The following is a 17,404-nucleotide window of genomic DNA, read 5'->3' as shown; positions in this document are numbered from 1 at the left end:
ACAAGGTCCTTTGCTGTTGTTCTGGGATTGATTTGCACTTTTCGCAACAAAGTACATTCATCTCTAGGAGAAAGAACGTGTCTCCTTCCTAAGCGGTATGACGGCTGCATGGTCCCATGGTGTTTATACTTGGGTACTATCGTTTGGAAATTGCTCCCAAGGATGAACCAGACTTGTGGAGGTCTACAGTTTTTTTCTGAAGTCTTGGCTGATTTATTTTGATTTTCCCATGATGTCAAGCAAAGATGCACTGAGTTTGAAGGTAGGCCTTGAAATACATCCACAGGTACACCTCCAATTGACTCAAATGATACCATTTAGCCTATCAGAAGCTTCTGAAGCCATGACATAATTTTCTGGAATTTTGAAAGCTGTTTAAAGGCACAGTCAACTTAGTGTATGTAAACTTCTGACCCACTAGAATTGTGATACAATGAATTATAAGTGAAATAATCTGTCTGTAAACAATTGTTCAAAAAATTACTTGTGTCATGCACAAAGTAGAAGTCCTAACCGACTTGCCAAAACTATAGTTTGTTAACAAAACATTTGTGGAGTGGTTGAAAAACGAGTTTTAATGACTCCAACCTAAGTGTATGTTAACGTCCAACTTCAACTGTACATAGCATAGTAATGCCCTCTAATAGATTCACAGCTGAGTCTCATTGAGAACACGTCCATCAATAGTCCTCAAGTTGTGCCTATGCTCTTAATTTCTTCAATGGGTCAGATGTCTGCTCCTTTAATGTCTGCCCCAAAACATTTTGATTTGATTCTCCTATTAAACTCGGAAGTCACACAAATGTCATGCAATGAATGAAATCACACAGGGCAAAACAAATTTGCAAACCCCTATATTTAGAAAAGTGGTGGAAAACCCTTGATTCTCCGTATATCAGGGTTGCGTCAATACCTCACCTTTAGAGCTATGAAACAGAAATAGATCATTGAGCCGGAGAGGAAAAGAGTAAACGACGTCTTGTGATGACAACAAGAATGTCTGCTAAGTAACTGTATTGCACTCTCATTAATGGGACACAAAGGGGGTAATTCTTCAATTGAACTGAACTGCAGATGCCAGGCACCGGCCATAAGGACTGGAAACAATTGACCGATGAAGTCCCAAATGGCATTCTATTCTCTTTATAGTGCACTAGTTTTGATGTGAGCCGGTGCCATTGAAACACAGCCCCTGGCTCCTAAAACATTCTGCCGCTTGTTGTGCTGGTCATGAATGATCCAATACACTTCAATATATTCAATATAGTTAAATAAAGGTAAAAATAAAAAATATGTCTTCTCTCCATTACTATCTCTTCATCTATCTCTCCATTACTATCTCTCAATTCTCTCCTCTCCATTAGTATATGTCAATCTTTTTAATTTTACCTTTATTTTATTAGGCAAGTCAGTTAAGAACAAATTCTTATTTTCAATGACGGCCTAGGAACAGTGGGTTAACTGCCTGTTCAGGGGCAGAACGACATATTTGTACCTTATCAGCTCGGGGATTCAAACTGTCAACCTTTCGGTTACTAGTCCAACGCTCTAACCACTAGGCTACCCTGCCGCCCCAATCTCTCTCCTCTCCATTACTACCTCTCTCCTCTCCATTACTATCTCTCAATCTCACTACTCTCCATTACTCTCTCTCCATTCCCTTTTAATCTATCGGCTCTCCATTACTGTCTCTCTCTCTCTACTATCGCCAACTCTCTCCTCTTCTCTCCATTATCTCTCGATCTCTCTCCTCTCCACTAATATCTCTCAATCTCTGTACTCTCTCTCCACTCCCTTCCTATCGCTCTCCTATTACTATCTCTCTATCCTCTCCATTACTATCGCTCTCCTATTACTATCTCTCTATCCTCTCCATTACTATCGCTCTTCTATTACTAACTCTCTATCCTCCATTACTATCGCTCTCCTATTACTATCTCACTATCCTCTCCATTACTATCGCTCTCCTATTACTATCTCTCTATCCTCTCCATTACTATCGCTCTCCTATTACTATCTCACTATCCTCTCCATTACTATCGCTCTCCTATTACTATCTCTCTATCCTCTCCATTACTATCGCTCAATAGCTTTACTCTCCATTCCGCTCTCCTCTCCATTTCTATCTCTCTAATCTCCCTTACTATATCTCTCTTGAGCAGATCAACATGAAGAACAGCGTCGCCGCCTTGGTGCCGGATGGGACTGCCTGTGTCGAAGCACAGCTGTGCTGACTCCAACTACACTGACTCCAACTACACTGACTCCAACTACACTGACTCCAACTACACTGACTCCAACTACACTGACTCCAACTACACTGACTCCAACTACACTGACTCCAACAGCGGCTTTGTCGTCGAGCTTGGCTCCTTTCCCTCTCTCTGGCTCTGATTGGCCTCTGCCTGCTGTGGGAGGTCTGGACCTATTGTCGGGAGATGTAGGCGTACACTATCCTGTTTCTCGTGGGCCCGTGAAATGTTCCACAAATTTTGTGAGGGTTAGGAATGGGCAAATTTGTCCATTCCATTCTTCGGCCGTTGTATTGGGTAGTTCAATGGTGAGAAATGTCACAGTCCCTGGAGCAAAAACCTTGTGCTATCCAGGAGCACGATTACAGGACATCACTAAGCTGCTCCCAAACATTATAAACCTGCATCAGGACATCAATAAGCTGCTCCCAGACATTATAAACCTGCATCAGGACATCAATAAGCTGCTCCCAGACATTATAAACCTGCATCAGGACATCAATAAGCTGCTCCCAGACATTATAAACCTGCATCAGGACATCAATAAGCTGCTCCCTAACATTATAAACCTGCATCAGGACATCAATAAGCTGCTCCCTAACATTATAAACCTGCATCAGGACATCAATAAGCTGCTCCCAGACATTATAAACCTGTATCAGGACATCAATAAGCTGCTCCCAAACATTATAAACCTGTATCAGGACATCAATAAGCTGCTCCCTAACATTATAAACCTGTATCAGGACATCAATAAGCTGCTCCCTAACATTATAAACCTGTATCAGGACATCAATAAGCTGCTCCCTAACATTATAAACCTGTATCAGGACATCAATAAGCTGCTCCCAAACATTATAAACCTGCATCAGGACATCAATAAGCTGCTCCCTAACATTATAAACCTGTATCAGGACATCAATAAGCTGCTCCCTAACATTATAAACCTGTATCAGGACATCAATAAGCTGCTCCCAAACATTATAAACCTGCATCAGGACATCAATAAGCTGCTCCCTAACATTATAAACCTGCATCAGGACATCAATAAGCTGCTCCCTAACATTATAAACCTGCATCAGGACATCAATAAGCTGCTCCTTAACATTATAAACCTGCATCAGGACATCAATAACCTGCTCCCAAACATTTTAAACCTGCATCAGGACATCAATAAGCTGCTCCCAGACATTATAAACCTGTATCAGGACATCAATAAGCTGCTCCCAGACATTATAAACCTGCATCAGGACATCAATAAGCTGCTCCCAGACATTATAAACCTGTATCAGGACATCAATAAGCTGCTGACATTATAAACCTGTATCAGGAATCAAAGCTGCTCCCAGACATTATAAACCTGTATCAGGACATCAATAAGCTGCTCCCAAACATTATAAACCTGCATCAGGACATCAATAAGCTGCTCCCAGACATTATAAACCTGTATCAGGACAAGCTGCTCCCAGACATTATAAACCTGTATCAGGACATCAATAAGCTGCTCCCAAACATTATAAACCTGTATCAGGACATCAATAAGCTGCTCCAATAAAACATTATAAACCTGTATCAGGACATCAATAAGCTGCTCCCAAACATTATAAACCTGTATCAGGACATCAATAAGCTGCTCCCAAACATTATAAACCTGCATCAGGACATCAATAAGCTGCTCAGGACATCAGACATTATAAACCTGTATCAGGACATCAATAAGCTGCTCCCAAACATTATAAACCTGTATCAGGACATCAATAAGCTGCTCCCTAACATTATAAACCTGTATCAGGACATCAATAAGCTGCTCCCAGACATTATAAACCTGCATCAGACATTATAAACCTGCATCAGGACATCAATAAGCTGCTCCCAAACATTATAAACCAGTATTAGGACATCAATAAGCTGCTCCCCAACAGTATTATAAACCTGTATCAGGACATCAATAAGCTGCTCCAGACATTATAAACCTGCATCAGGACATCAATAAGCTGCTCAGGACCAGACATTATAAACCTGTATCAGGACATCAATAAGCTGCTCCCAAACATTATAAACCTGCATCAGGACATCAATAAGCTGCTCCCAAACATTATAAACCTGCATCAGGACATCAATAAGCTGCTCCCAAACATTATAAACCTGCATCAGGACATCAATAAGCTGCTCCCTAACATTATAAACCTGCATCAGGACATCAATAAGCTGCTCCCTAACATTATAAACCTGCATCAGGACATCAATAAGCTGCTCCCAGACATTATAAACCTGCATCAGGACATCAATAAGCTGCTCCCAGACATTATAAACCTGCATCAGGACATCAATAAGCTGCTCCCAGACATTATAAACCTGTATCAGGACATCAATAAGCTGCTCCCAGACATTATAAACCTGCATCAGGACATCAATAAGCTGCTCCCAGACATTATAAACCTGTATCAGGACATCAATAAGCTGCTCCCAGACATTATAAACCAGCATCAGGACATCAATAAGCTGCTCCCTAACATTATAAACCTGTATCAGGACATCAATAAGCTGCTCCCAGACATTATAAACCTGCATCAGGACATCAATAAGCTGCTCCAGACATTATAAACCTGCATCAGGACATCAATAAGCTGCTCCCCAAACATTATCCCAGACATTATAAACCTGTATCAGGACATCAATAAGCTGCTCCCAAACATTATAAACCTGTATCAGGACATCAATAAGCTGCTCCCTAACATTATAAACCTGCATCAGGACATCAATAAGCTGCTCCCTAACATTATAAACCTGCATCAGGACATCAATAAGCTGCTCCCAAACATTATAAACCTGTATCAGGACATCAATAAGCTGCTCCCAAACATTATAAACCTGCATCAGGACATCAATAAGCTGCTCCCAGACATTATAAACCTGCATCAGGACATCAATAAGCTGCTCCCAGACATTATAAACCTGTATCAGGACATCAATAAGCTGCTCCCAGACATTATAAACCTGTATCAGGACATCAATAAGCTGCTCCCAAACATTATAAACCTGCATCAGGACATCAATAAGCTGCTCCCAAACATTATAAACCTGTATCAGGACATCAATAAGCTGCTCCCTAACATTATAAACCTGCATCAGGACATCAATAAGCTGCTCCCAGACATTATAAACCTGCATCAGGACATCAATAAGCTGCTCCCAGACATTATAAACCTGCATCAGGACATCAATAAGCTGCTCCCAGACATTATAAACCTGCATCAGGACATCAATAAGCTGCTCCCAGACATTATAAACCTGTATCAGGACATCAATAAGCTGCTCCCAAACATTATAAACCTGCATCAGGACATCATCAATAAGCTGCTCCCAGACATTATAAACCAGCATCAGGACATCAATAAGCTGCTCCCAGACATTATAAACCTGTATCAGGACATCAATAAGCTGCTCCCAGACATTATAAACCTGCATCAGGACATCAATAAGCTGCTCCCAGACATTATAAACCTGCATCAGGACATCAATAAGCTGCTCCCAGACATTATAAACCTGTATCAGGACATCAATAAGCTGCTCCCAAACATTATAAACCTGCATCAGGACATCAATAAGCTGCTCCCAGACATTATAAACCTGTATCAGGACATCAATAAGCTGCTCCCAGACATTATAAACCTGCATCAGGACATCAATAAGCTGCTCCCAAACATTATAAACCTGTATCAGGACATCAATAATCAACATTATAAAGCTGCTCCCAAACATTATAAACCTGTATCAGGACATCAATAAGCTGCTCCCAGACATTATAAACCTGCATCAGGACATCAATAAGCTGCTCCCAAACATTATAAACCTGCATCAGGACATCAATAAGCTGCTCCCAGACATTATAAACATCAGGACATCAATAAGCTGCTCCCAAACATTATAAACCTGCATCAGGACATCAATAAGCTGCTCCCAGACATTATAAACCTGTATCAGGACATCATAAGCTGCTCCCTAACATTATAAATCTGTATCAGGACATCACTAAGCTGCTCCCAGACATTATAAACCTGTATCAGGACATCAATAAGCTGCTCCCAAACATTATAAACCTGTATCAGGACATCAATAAGCTGCTCCCTAACATTTTAAACCTGCATCAGGACATCAATAAGCTGCTCCCAAACATTATAAACCTGTATCAGGACATCAATAAGCTGCTCCCTAACATTATAAACCTGTATCAGGACATCAATAAGCTGCTCCCAGACATTATAAACCTGCATCAGGACATCAATAAGCTGCTCCCAAACATTATAAACCAGTATTAGGACATCAATAAGCTGCTCCCCAACAGTATAAACCTGTATCAGGACATCAATAAGCTGCTTCCAGACATTATAAACCTGCATCAGGACATCAACAAGCTGCTCCCAGACATTATAAACCTGTATCAGGACATCAATAAGCTGCTCCCAAACATTATAAACCTGCATCAGGACATCAATAAGCTGCTCCCAGACATTATAAACCTGTATCAGGACATCAATAAGCTGCTCCCTAACATTATAAACCTGCTCAGGACATCAATAAAACATTATAAACCTGCATCAGGACATCAATAAGCTGCTCCCAACATTATAAACCTGCATCAGGACATCAATAAGCTGCTCCCAGACATTATAAACCTGTATCAGGACATCAATAAGCTGCTCCCAGACATTATAAACCTGTATCAGGACATCAATAAGCTGCTCCCTAACATTATAAACCTGCATCAGGACATCACTAAGCTGCTCCCAAACATTATAAACCTGTATCAGGACATCAATAAGCTGCTCCCAAACATTATAAACCTGCATCAGGACATCAATAAGCTGCTCCCAAACATTATAAACCTGCATCAGAACATCAATAAGCTGCTCCCAAACATTATAAACCTGCATCAGGCTCCCAAACATTATAAATCATCTAAGCTGCTCCAACATTATAAACCTGCATCAGGACATCAATAAGCTGCAAAAACCTTGTGCTATCCAGGAGCACGATTACAGGACATCACTAAGCTGCTCCCAAACATTATAAACCTGCAACAGGACATCACTAAGCTGCTCCCCAACATTATAAACCTGCATCAGGCCATCAATAAGCTGCTCCCAGACATTATAAACCTGCATCAGGACATCAATAAGCTGCTCCCAAACATTATAAACCTGTATCAGGACATCAATAAGCTGCTCTCAGACATTATAAACCTGCATCAGGACATCACTAAGCTGCTCCCAAACATTATAAACCTGTATCAGGACATCAATAAGCTGCTCCCTAACATTATAAACCTGTATCAGGACATCAATAAGCTGCTCCCAAACATTATAAACCTGTATCAGGACATCAATAAGCTGCTCCCAGACATTATAAACCTGTATCAGGACATCAATAAGCTGCTCCCAGACATTATAAACCTGCATCAGGACATCAATAAGCTGCTCCCAGACATTATAAACCTGTATCAGGACATCAATAAGCTGCTCCCAGACATCATAAACCTGCATCAGGACATCAATAACCTGCTCTCATACATTATAAACCTGCATCAGGACATCAATAAGCTGCTCCCAAACATTATAAACCTGCATCAGGAAATTGAGTCTATCGTAGTTCATGTGTGATTCAATAACATTATGAAGGGCAGCTCAGAACAGCTGAAGATGGATTTTAAAGAGCTGATTGGGTCTCTACACCAACAAACGTCCCATAATATCTGGCCCCCGTGCCCTCCCTAAATCGTGACCTTGAACGTTTCAGCAGACTTGTATCCCTCCATAACTGGCTTTGTGACTATTGCAGCTCTGTGGGTGGAACATTTAATGACCATGTTGATACCTTCTGGAAACAACAATCATTTTAAAAGGAGGATGGGATCCACCCAAAACATTTGGGTTCCTGGATCCTTTCACAGCATTATAAAGGTACGTTGAGACAATGACTTATCAATGACCCAAGCCCAGCTCAGTTAATATCTACCATTGTGATGAGTTGTCATAATGCTTCAGCAAATGTACATTATCCCAGGTGCGTTGGAAGACACAATGTAAGTAACCTAATTTATGTTCCTCTAACTGCCTTGAAAGACTGCTGATCCTACAGCTATTATGTGCAGTAATCATGTGCCTGTGAACCAGAGTTATACTGTTAGCACTGAGTCGTGTGCCCTAATAGGAAGTTCAAGGTGTGTAGCTCACCCTGCACTGACATAAATAACATGAGCATGTCTTGTTGCTGTTGCTGTTGATATTCAGAACCATTTTCCCGTAAAGCTTAGACAGGATCTCATGTTAAATACTATTGAAGTAATATGGCTACATCTGCCTCACCTAAAGCCCATTCTGGTGGGAAGCTGCTATAGACCACCAAGTGCTAACAGTCGATATCTGGATCACGTGTGAAATGCTTGATAATGTATGTGAGATATCAACAGAGGTATATTTTCTGGGGGATTTAAGTAGTGACTGGTTTCATCAAGCTGCCCACTCAATAAAAAAATTACAACTGTAACCAGTGTCTGGAACCTGGTTCAGTCAACCTACCAGGGTAGTTACAAACAGCACAGCAATGAAATCATCAACATGTACTGATCACATCTTTACTAATGCTGCAGAAATGTGCTTTACAGCAGTATCCAAAACCATTGGCTGTAGTGATCACAATATAGTAGCACTATCTAGGAAAACCAAAGTTCCTAAGGCTGGGCATAATATTGTGTATTAGGCCCATGGCAAGGGAGAACTGGAGCACTACCAGACCCTGTCTGTCAGTCTCTAAAACAGTTTGATGTTGCTGGGATTGAAGCACTACCGGATCCTGTCTGTCAGTCTCTAAAACAGTTTGATGTTGCTGGGACTGATGCACTACCAGATCCTGTCTTTCAGTCTCTAAAACAGTTTGATGTTGCTGGGACTGAAGCACTACCGGATCCTGTCTGTCAGTCTCTAAAACAGTTTGATGTTGCTGGGACTGAAGCACTACCAGATCCTGTCTGTCAGTCTCTAAAACAGTTTGATGTTGCTGAGACTGATGCACTACCAGATCCTGTCTTTCAGTCTCTAAAACAGTTTGATGTTGCTGGAAAAAATCCTGGAACCCCTGCATTTAGGATGAATCCCGTCTCTTTTAAAAAGTGCTGGTTGCTCCCACAGCATTTCAAAGAGACATTTCTGTTGTTGCAAAGTTTCTTCAGGTATTTCATTTAGGGCAAAGAGTCGACTGAAACATTCCAAACCCCTTCGGTAGCATGGGAGAGGCCAGAGATAATTACTAACTTCCTTGTGCTTGCGAGGGTCTGTTAAAAAATGTTGTAGTCCTCCCTCAGATCTCCTAAAAACGAAGGTCGTTAAAACCTAAGTGAGTGACGATGGTGTCCATATTGGAGTAGTTGGCTAGAACTGTGGGCAACAGAGAGTTGACGTCATGGACATGGGCTCCTGGGTGACAGTGGACCTTAGTTGTTCCACAGACCATAGGCAGGCCAAGATCTCGAGCTGCCCACAATGATGATGGTAGTGATGGAATCTGATAGGGAAACGACCTGCTGAACTGTGGTGGCCGTGAGGGAGGGTGGCCGCGGGTGTTGGTATACACCCAGGATCTGTGCTGACTCCCGGGGCTGGTAGGTCCATCTCAAGCGGGGCAAAGCTGTTTGATAGCTGGGTCAGATCTTCTCGGATAGATGGGAGGCCAGACTGCCTCCCCGACCTCCTACGCCTTGCGAGTGTCCAGTCTCCCATGGGGCCGCGGAGCTGAGCTTAACATCTGTCTGTTGGATTGGGACAGATGAATGCCGCCCTACTCATCAACAACTTTGCTGTTGAGATTTGGTTTGCCTGGGTTACAGCAAGGTCGGTGTACTTAGAAAGCAGGTTTTCCTTTTCTCGCATTCGAGCTAACAGACGGAGGATCTCTTCCCTAAGATGCTTGATGGTGGTGCATTTAGGGCAGACAAATGCCTGTCCATTTTCCAGTGCCACCTTATCTTCATTTTGTGTAAAAATCATCTCAAGTCTGAAGCATTTGTGGGGTGTCTCACCGTGTGTCTCACCGTGTGTCTCACTCTGACTCGTCTACAGTACATATGAAGCAGAGCCTGACCTGAGAGAGGGAGAACTTCTAAAGCACTACAGCGTACACCCAATGGCCACACACAGACGAGATGATTAATAATACTGCATAAGGCCAGGATACCATGATGCTCATTGAGACGTAGACATATATCATGCCACTACTTTTCTATTTGATTGCGTTATTTTTGTCAAGACAAACTGAAGACTGTGTACTGTAGCACTATAACCCATATGGCCACACACAGACCACAGGGCTTAATAACAGTGCCACTCACTTCTCCACATACATTAGCACTATACGCTTAATCTTTAGATGAGGTTAGACGTATGTCATTCTACTGAACTCTTATGTCATTTTTGTCATTACAAACTAAGAAAATGATTTTCTATCATTTTTCCAGCTTTCCTAACCTTCTCTTTCCTTCAATGACGCTTACCCTATCTGTCTACAAATCTCAACCACTCCCCTTCACTTTGTTTTTGTTCTAAACAAGCGGTATAATGAGCATCTTCCTCTTTCATTCAGGTTTTCCTTCTCTCCATCTCTGAGATGTTTAAATATGAATGATTACACATGTCACGATGCATTCATCCTCTTCGTTCTACCTCACAAATGAACACGCACACACACAACACCACTGTGAGGTACAGATGCTTTGATCATTTCAAGGGCACACGTGGAGATATTCTGATGTCACGGTGCATTCATCCTCTTCGTTCTACCTCACAAATGAACACGCACACACACAACACCACTGTGAGGTACAGATGCTTTGATCATTTCAAAGGCACACGTGGAGATATTCTGTCTGACTGAACAGCAGGTTCCGTTTCCCAACTCCACAGTGCTTTGTTAGGTCAATAACATTTAATGAGAGCTTTGCTAGGGGAAGCCATATTACAGCCTGAATAACCTGAGGCAAAGCTGTTATGTTTAACAGCTGACTGCAACGATACCAGAAATAATGATTGACGCCGGAAAGTGATAGTTTACCTACGAATATAACAATTTGAGACTTTCTGTTATTTTCCAATATGCTGTAGAGGAGGGGTGGATGACAATGTTGTAAAATTGGGGTACGCCCTTTGGGGTAGATGCATTTTTTTTCTTTCTTTTTTTAAGCCATGTTCAATGATAACTATTATCTATAGGTGCCATTCGCTAACCATAGGTGTCAAGCACCAATAAAAATATGATACATTGCCTAGGCCAGGTGTTGTGCTAGTGGGTTGGAATACCAAAGAGATTTATCATATTGGCCTTTGTTTGACTCTGTCAACATATTTCATATAAGGGAAGTTGTGGGTTCAATATCTAGGGTATAGAGTCTATAGGCTTGGTAAACATGGGAGTCTATAGGGGGCTTGGTTAGTTAGCATTGTTGCTAATGCCGGGCTAGTATTTTGTGGTTAGGCTGTTTAACAACTCTCATGCAGGACTTAGTGGACAAGCATGTTTCTGATAATACGTTTGTCTTATTGGGATCTACCCTCAAGATGAAATTTCCTCTGGAAAAACAATAAAAAAACAAAACTGGTTCCAAATTTGGTGCAGATACTTAGTAGGCCTAAATCTGGTACTGTAAATGCTTGTTAGCATGTCAGTACCTTTCCTTTGTGGAGCAGCACATGGCGATGTAGGGTGAAGTGGCCTCTAGACGCTGATCTTGGGTCAGTTTTGCATTTCCAATTCTAATGGTTTAGGTAAGGATTGGGGTAGGGAAGCTGATCCTAGATGTGTAGCTAAGTGAAATGTTTCCCTGAAGAAGCACATGGGCCTACCTGTAGTTGTAGCGGGCTCAGTCCTGACGCGGCTGCAGCTGCTATTGTGGATGGAATGAACTGCATGGGGTAGTTATCACCTATCAGGAGAGAGACAACAAAACATACAATGAACTTCATGGGGTAGTTATCACCTATCAGGAGAGAGACAACAAAACATACAATGATCTTCATGGGGTAGTTATCACATATCAGGAGAGACAACAAAACATACAATGAACTTCATGGGGTAGTTATCACATATCAGGAGAGAGACAACAAAACATACAATGAACTTCATGGGGTAGTTATCACCTATCAGGAGAGAGACAACAAAACATACAATGAACTTCATGGGGTAGTTATCACATATCAGGAGAGAGACAACAAAACATACAATGAACTTCATGGGGTAGTTATCACCTATCAGGAGAGAGACAACAAAACATACAATGATCTTCATGGGGTAGTTATCACATATCAGGAGAGACAACAAAACATACAATGAACTGGGACGGCAGGGTAGCCTTCGTAGTTAGAGCGTTGGACTAGTAACTGAAAGGTTGCAAGTTCGAATCCCCGAACAAATCTGCCGTTCTGCCCCTGAACAGGCAGTTAACACACTGTTCTTAACTGACTTGCCTAGTAAAATAAAGGTAAAAAAATAAATTAAATAAAAAGAACTGCATGGGGTAGTTATAACCTATCAGGAGGAGAGAGACAACAAAACATACAATGAACTGCATGGGGTATCAGGAGGAGAGACATGGAGTATAATTAACACCTATCAGGAGGAGAGAGACAACAAAACATACAATGAACTGCATGGGGTATCAGGAGGAGAGACATGGAGTATAATTAACACCTATCAGGAGGAGAGAGACAAAAAAAAATGCATAGCCCAGGCTGAGATGAGGGAGTTTACCACGCCAAGAGTAAACCTGCCCCCCTCCCCTCCAGATACTTGTTTGCTCACTCTAGTCTCGGTTCTAGTCTCTCTGTCTGTTTATCACTCTCTTGTTCCAGTCTCTCTGTCTGTTTATCGTTCTCTGGTTCCAGTCTCTCTGTCTGTTTATCACTCTCTTGTTCCAGTCTCTCTGTCTGTTTATCACTCTCTTGTTCCAGTCTCTCTGTCTGTTTATCACTCTCTGGTTCCAGTCTCTCTGTCTGTTTATCACTCTCTGGTTCCAGTCTCTCTGTCTCTTTATCACTCTCTGGTTCCAGTTCAGTCTCTCTGTCTGTTTATCACTCTCTGGTTCCAGTCTCTCTGTCTGTTTATCACTCTCTGGTTCCAGTCTCTCTGTCTGTTTATCACTCTCTGGTTCCAGTCTCTCTGTCTGTTTATCACTCTCTGGTTCCAGTCTCTCTGTCTGTTTATCACTCTCTTGTTCCAGTCTCTCTGTCTGTTTATCACTCTCTGGTTCCAGTCTCTCTGTCTGTTTATCGTTCTCTGGTTCCAGTCTCTCTGTCTGTTTATCGTTCTCTGGTTCCAGTCTCTGGTTCCAGTCTCTCTGTCTGTTTATCACTCTCTGGTTCCAGTCTCTCTGTCTGTTTATCGTTCTCTGGTTCCAGTCTCTCTGTCTGTTTATCAGTTCCAGTCTCTCTGTCTGTTTATCATTCTCTGGTTCCAGTCTCTGTCTGTCTGGTTGTTTATCATTCTCTGGTTCCAGTCTCTCTGTCTGTTTATCATTCTCTGGTTCCAGTCTCTCTGTCTGTTTATCATTCTCTGGTTCCAGTCTCTCTGTCTGTTTATCGTTCTCTGGTTCCAGTCTCTCTGTCTGTTTATCTGTTTCTCTGGTTCCAGTCTCTCTGTCTGTTTATCAGTCTCTCTGGTTCCTTCCAGTCTCTCTGTCTGTTTATCACTCTCTTGTTCCAGTCTCTCTGTCTGTTTATCACTCTCTGGTTCCAGTCTCTCTGTCTGTTTATCACTCTCTGGTTCCAGTCTCTCTATCTGTTTATCGTTCTCTGGTTCCAGTCTCTCTGTCTGTTTATCACTCTCTGGTTCCAGTCTCTCTGTCTGTTTATCGTTCTCTGGTTCCAGTCTGGTTCCTCTGTCTGTTTATCACTCTCTTGTTCCAGTCTCTCTGTCTGTTTATCACTCTCTGGTTCCAGTCTCTCTGTCTGTTTATCACTCTCTGGTTCCAGTCTCTCTGTCTGTTTATCGTTCTCTGGTTCCAGTCTCTCTGTCTGTTTATCAGTCTCTCTGGTTCCAGTCTCTCTGTCTGTTTATCACTCTCTGGTTCCAGTCTCTCTGTCTGTTTATCACTCTCTGGTTCCAGTCTCTCTGTCTGTTTATCACTCTCTGGTTCCAGTCTCTCTGTCTGTTTATCACTCTCTGGTTCCAGTCTCTCTGTCTGTTTATCGTTCTCTGGTTCCAGTCTCTCTGTCTGTTTATCGTTCTCTGGTTCCAGTCTCTCTGTCTGTTTATCACTCTCTGGTTCCAGTCTCTCTGTCTGTTTATCACTCTCTGGTTCCAGTCTCTCTGTCTGTTTATCACTCTCTGGTTCCAGTCTCTCTGTCTGTTTATCACTCTCTTGTTCCAGTCTCTCTGTCTGTTTATCACTCTCTGGTTCCAGTCTCTCTGTCTGTTTATCACTCTCTGGTTCCAGTCTCTCTGTCTGTTTATCACTCTCTGGTTCCAGTCTCTCTCTGGTTCCAGTCTCTCTGTCTGTTTATCACTCTCTGGTTCCAGTCTCTCTGTCTGTTTATCACTCTCTGGTTCCAGTCTCTCTGTCTGTTTATCACTCTCTGGTTCCAGTCTCTCTGTCTGTTTATCACTTTCTTGTTCCAGTCTCTCTGTCTGTTTATCACTCTCTGGTTCCAGTCTCTGTCTGTTTATCACTCTCTGGTTCCAGTCTCTCTGTCTGTTTATCGTTCTCTGTTTCCAGTCTCTCTGTCTGTTTATCACTCTCTGGTTCCAGTCTCTGTCTGTTTATCATTCTCTTGTTCCAGTCTCTCTGTCTGTTTATCACTCTCTGGTTCCAGTCTCTCTGTCTGTTTATCACTCTCTGGTTCCAGTCTCTGTCTGTTTATCATTCTCTTGTTCCAGTCTCTCTGTCTGTTTATCACTCTCTGGTTCCAGTCTCTCTGTCTGTTTATCGTTCTCTGGTTCCAGTCTCTCTGTCTGTTTATCGTTCTCTGGTTCCAGTCTCTCTGTCTGTTTATCACTCTCTGGTTCCAGTCTCTCTGTCTGTTTATCGTTCTCTGGTTCCAGTCTCTCTGTCTGTTTATCAGTCTCTGGTTCCAGTCTCTCTGTCTGTTTATCATTCTCTGGTTCCAGTCTCTCTGTCTGTTTATCATTCTCTGGTTCCAGGCTCTCTGTCTGTTTATCGTTCTCTGGTTCCAGTCTCTCTGTCTGTTTATCATTCTCTGGTTCCAGTCTCTCTGTCTGTTTATCGTTCTCTGGTTCCAGTCTCTCTGTCTGTTTATCGTTCTCTGGTTCCAGTCTCTCTGTCTGTTTATCACTCTCTGGTTCCTTCCAGTCTCTCTGTCTGTTTATCACTCTCTTGTTCCAGTCTCTCTGTCTGTTTATCACTCTCTGGTTCCAGTCTCTCTGTCTGTTTATCACTCTCTGGTTCCAGTCTCTCTATCTGTTTATCGTTCTCTGGTTCCAGTCTCTCTGTCTGTTTATCACTCTCTGGTTCCAGTCTCTCTGTCTGTTTATCAGTTCTCTGGTTCCAGTCTCTGTCTGTTTATCACTCTCTGGTTCCAGTCTCTCTGTCTGTTTATCACTCTCTGGTTCCAGTCTCTCTGTCTGTTTATCACTCTCTGGTTCCAGTCTCTCTGTCTGTTTATCACTCTCTGGTTCCAGTCTCTCTGTCTGTTTATCGTTCTCTGGTTCCAGTCTCTCTGTCTGTTTATCGTTCTCTGGTTCCAGTCTTCTGTCTGTTTATCACTCTCTTGTTCCAGTCTCTCTGTCTGTTTATCACTCTCTGGTTCCAGTCTCTCTGTCTGTTTATCACTCTCTGGTTCCAGTCTCTCTGTCTGTTTATCACTCTCTGGTTCCAGTCTCTCTGTCTGTTTATCGTTCTCTGGTTCCAGTCTCTCTGTCTGTTTATCATTCTCTGGTTCCAGTCTCTCTGTCTGTTTATCACTCTCTGGTTCCAGTCTCTCTGTCTGTTTATCACTCTCTGGTTCCAGTCTCTCTGTCTGTTTATCACTCTCTGGTTCCAGTCTCTCTGTCTGTTTATCACTCTCTTGTTCCAGTCTCTCTGTCTGTTTATCACTCTCTGGTTCCAGTCTCTCTGTCTGTTTATCACTCTCTGGTTCCAGTCTCTCTGTCTGTTTATCACTCTCTGGTTCCAGTCTCTCTGTCTGTTTATCACTCTCTGGTTCCAGTCTCTCTGTCTGTTTATCACTCTCTGGTTCCAGTCTCTCTGTCTGTTTATCACTCTCTGGTTCCAGTCTCTCTGTCTGTTTATCACTCTCTTGTTCCAGTCTCTCTGTCTGTTTATCACTCTCTGGTTCCAGTCTCTCTGTCTGTTTATCACTCTCTGGTTCCAGTCTCTCTGTCTGTTTATCGTTCTCTGTTTCCAGTCTCTCTGACTGTTTATCACTCTCTGGTTCCAGTCTCTGTCTGTTTATCATTCTCTGGTTCTAGTCTCTCTGTCTGTTTATCACTCTCTGGTTCCAGTCTCTCTGTCTGTTTATCACTCTCTGGTTCCAGTCTCTCTGTCTGTTTATCGTTCTCTGGTTCCAGTCTCTCTGTCTGTTTATCACTCTCTGGTTCCAGTCTCTCTGTCTGTTTATCACTCTCTGGTTCCAGTCTCTGTTTATCCTGTCTGTTTATCACTCTCTGGTTCCAGTCTCTCTGTCTGTTTATCACTCTCTGGTTCCAGTCTCTGTCTGTTTATCACTCTCTGGTTCCAGTCTCTCTGTCTGTTTATCGTTCTCTGGTTCCAGTCTCTCTGTCTGTTTATCGTTCTCTGGTTCCAGTCTCTCTGTCTGTTTATCACTCTCTGGTTCCAGTTTGTCTGTTTATCACTCTCTGGTTCCAGTCTCTCTGTCTGTTTATCACTCTCTGGTTCCAGTCTCTCTGTCTGTTTATCATTCTCTGGTTCCAGTCTCTCTGTCTGTTTATCACTCTCTTGTTCCAGTCTCTCTGTCTGTTTATCACTCTCTGGTTCCAGTCTCTCTGTCTGTTTATCACTCTCTGGTTCCAGTCTCTCTGTCTGTTTATCACTCTCTTGTTCCAGTCTCTCTGTCTGTTTATCACTCTCTGGTTCCAGTCTCTCTGTCTGTTTATCACTCTCTGGTTCCAGTCTCTCTGTCTGTTTATCACTC

General features: G+C 42.5%; 1 protein-coding gene and 1 long non-coding RNA gene across 5 annotated transcripts in view; both read right to left on the bottom strand.

The window, feature by feature from the left end:
- The window catches only part of LOC118359350 (transcription factor SOX-6), a 216,043-nt gene that overhangs the window by 54,278 nt on the left and 144,361 nt on the right, over positions 1-17,404 (bottom strand). Inside the window, exon 9 of the mRNA XM_052480705.1 lies at positions 12,143-12,222. Within this exon, the coding sequence (XP_052336665.1) occupies positions 12,143-12,222 (80 nt within the window). The remainder of the gene's footprint in view (positions 1-12,142; positions 12,223-17,404) is intronic.
- Positions 2,665-7,734, bottom strand: LOC127912073 (uncharacterized). Of its 4 annotated transcripts, XR_008080503.1 has the most exons (6): positions 7,538-7,609; positions 6,437-6,520; positions 5,715-5,798; positions 5,208-5,543; positions 2,948-3,073; positions 2,665-2,905 (listed from the first exon to the last, which is right to left on the bottom strand). It is a non-coding gene; the product is annotated as an uncharacterized LOC127912073 (long non-coding RNA). The 4 variants fall into 4 exon arrangements; XR_008080505.1 differs by lacking the exons at positions 2,665-2,905; positions 2,948-3,073 and adding an exon at positions 4,375-4,691 and having other exon boundaries at positions 5,124-5,543; XR_008080506.1 differs by lacking the exons at positions 5,208-5,543; positions 5,715-5,798; positions 6,437-6,520; positions 7,538-7,609 and adding an exon at positions 7,622-7,734.

The sequence above is a fragment of the Oncorhynchus keta genome, chromosome 26 (assembly GCF_023373465.1).
Source record: "Oncorhynchus keta strain PuntledgeMale-10-30-2019 chromosome 26, Oket_V2, whole genome shotgun sequence".
In the NCBI taxonomy this organism is placed as follows: domain Eukaryota; kingdom Metazoa; phylum Chordata; class Actinopteri; order Salmoniformes; family Salmonidae; genus Oncorhynchus; species Oncorhynchus keta.
This window is presented reverse-complemented; position numbering and strand designations above follow the sequence as displayed.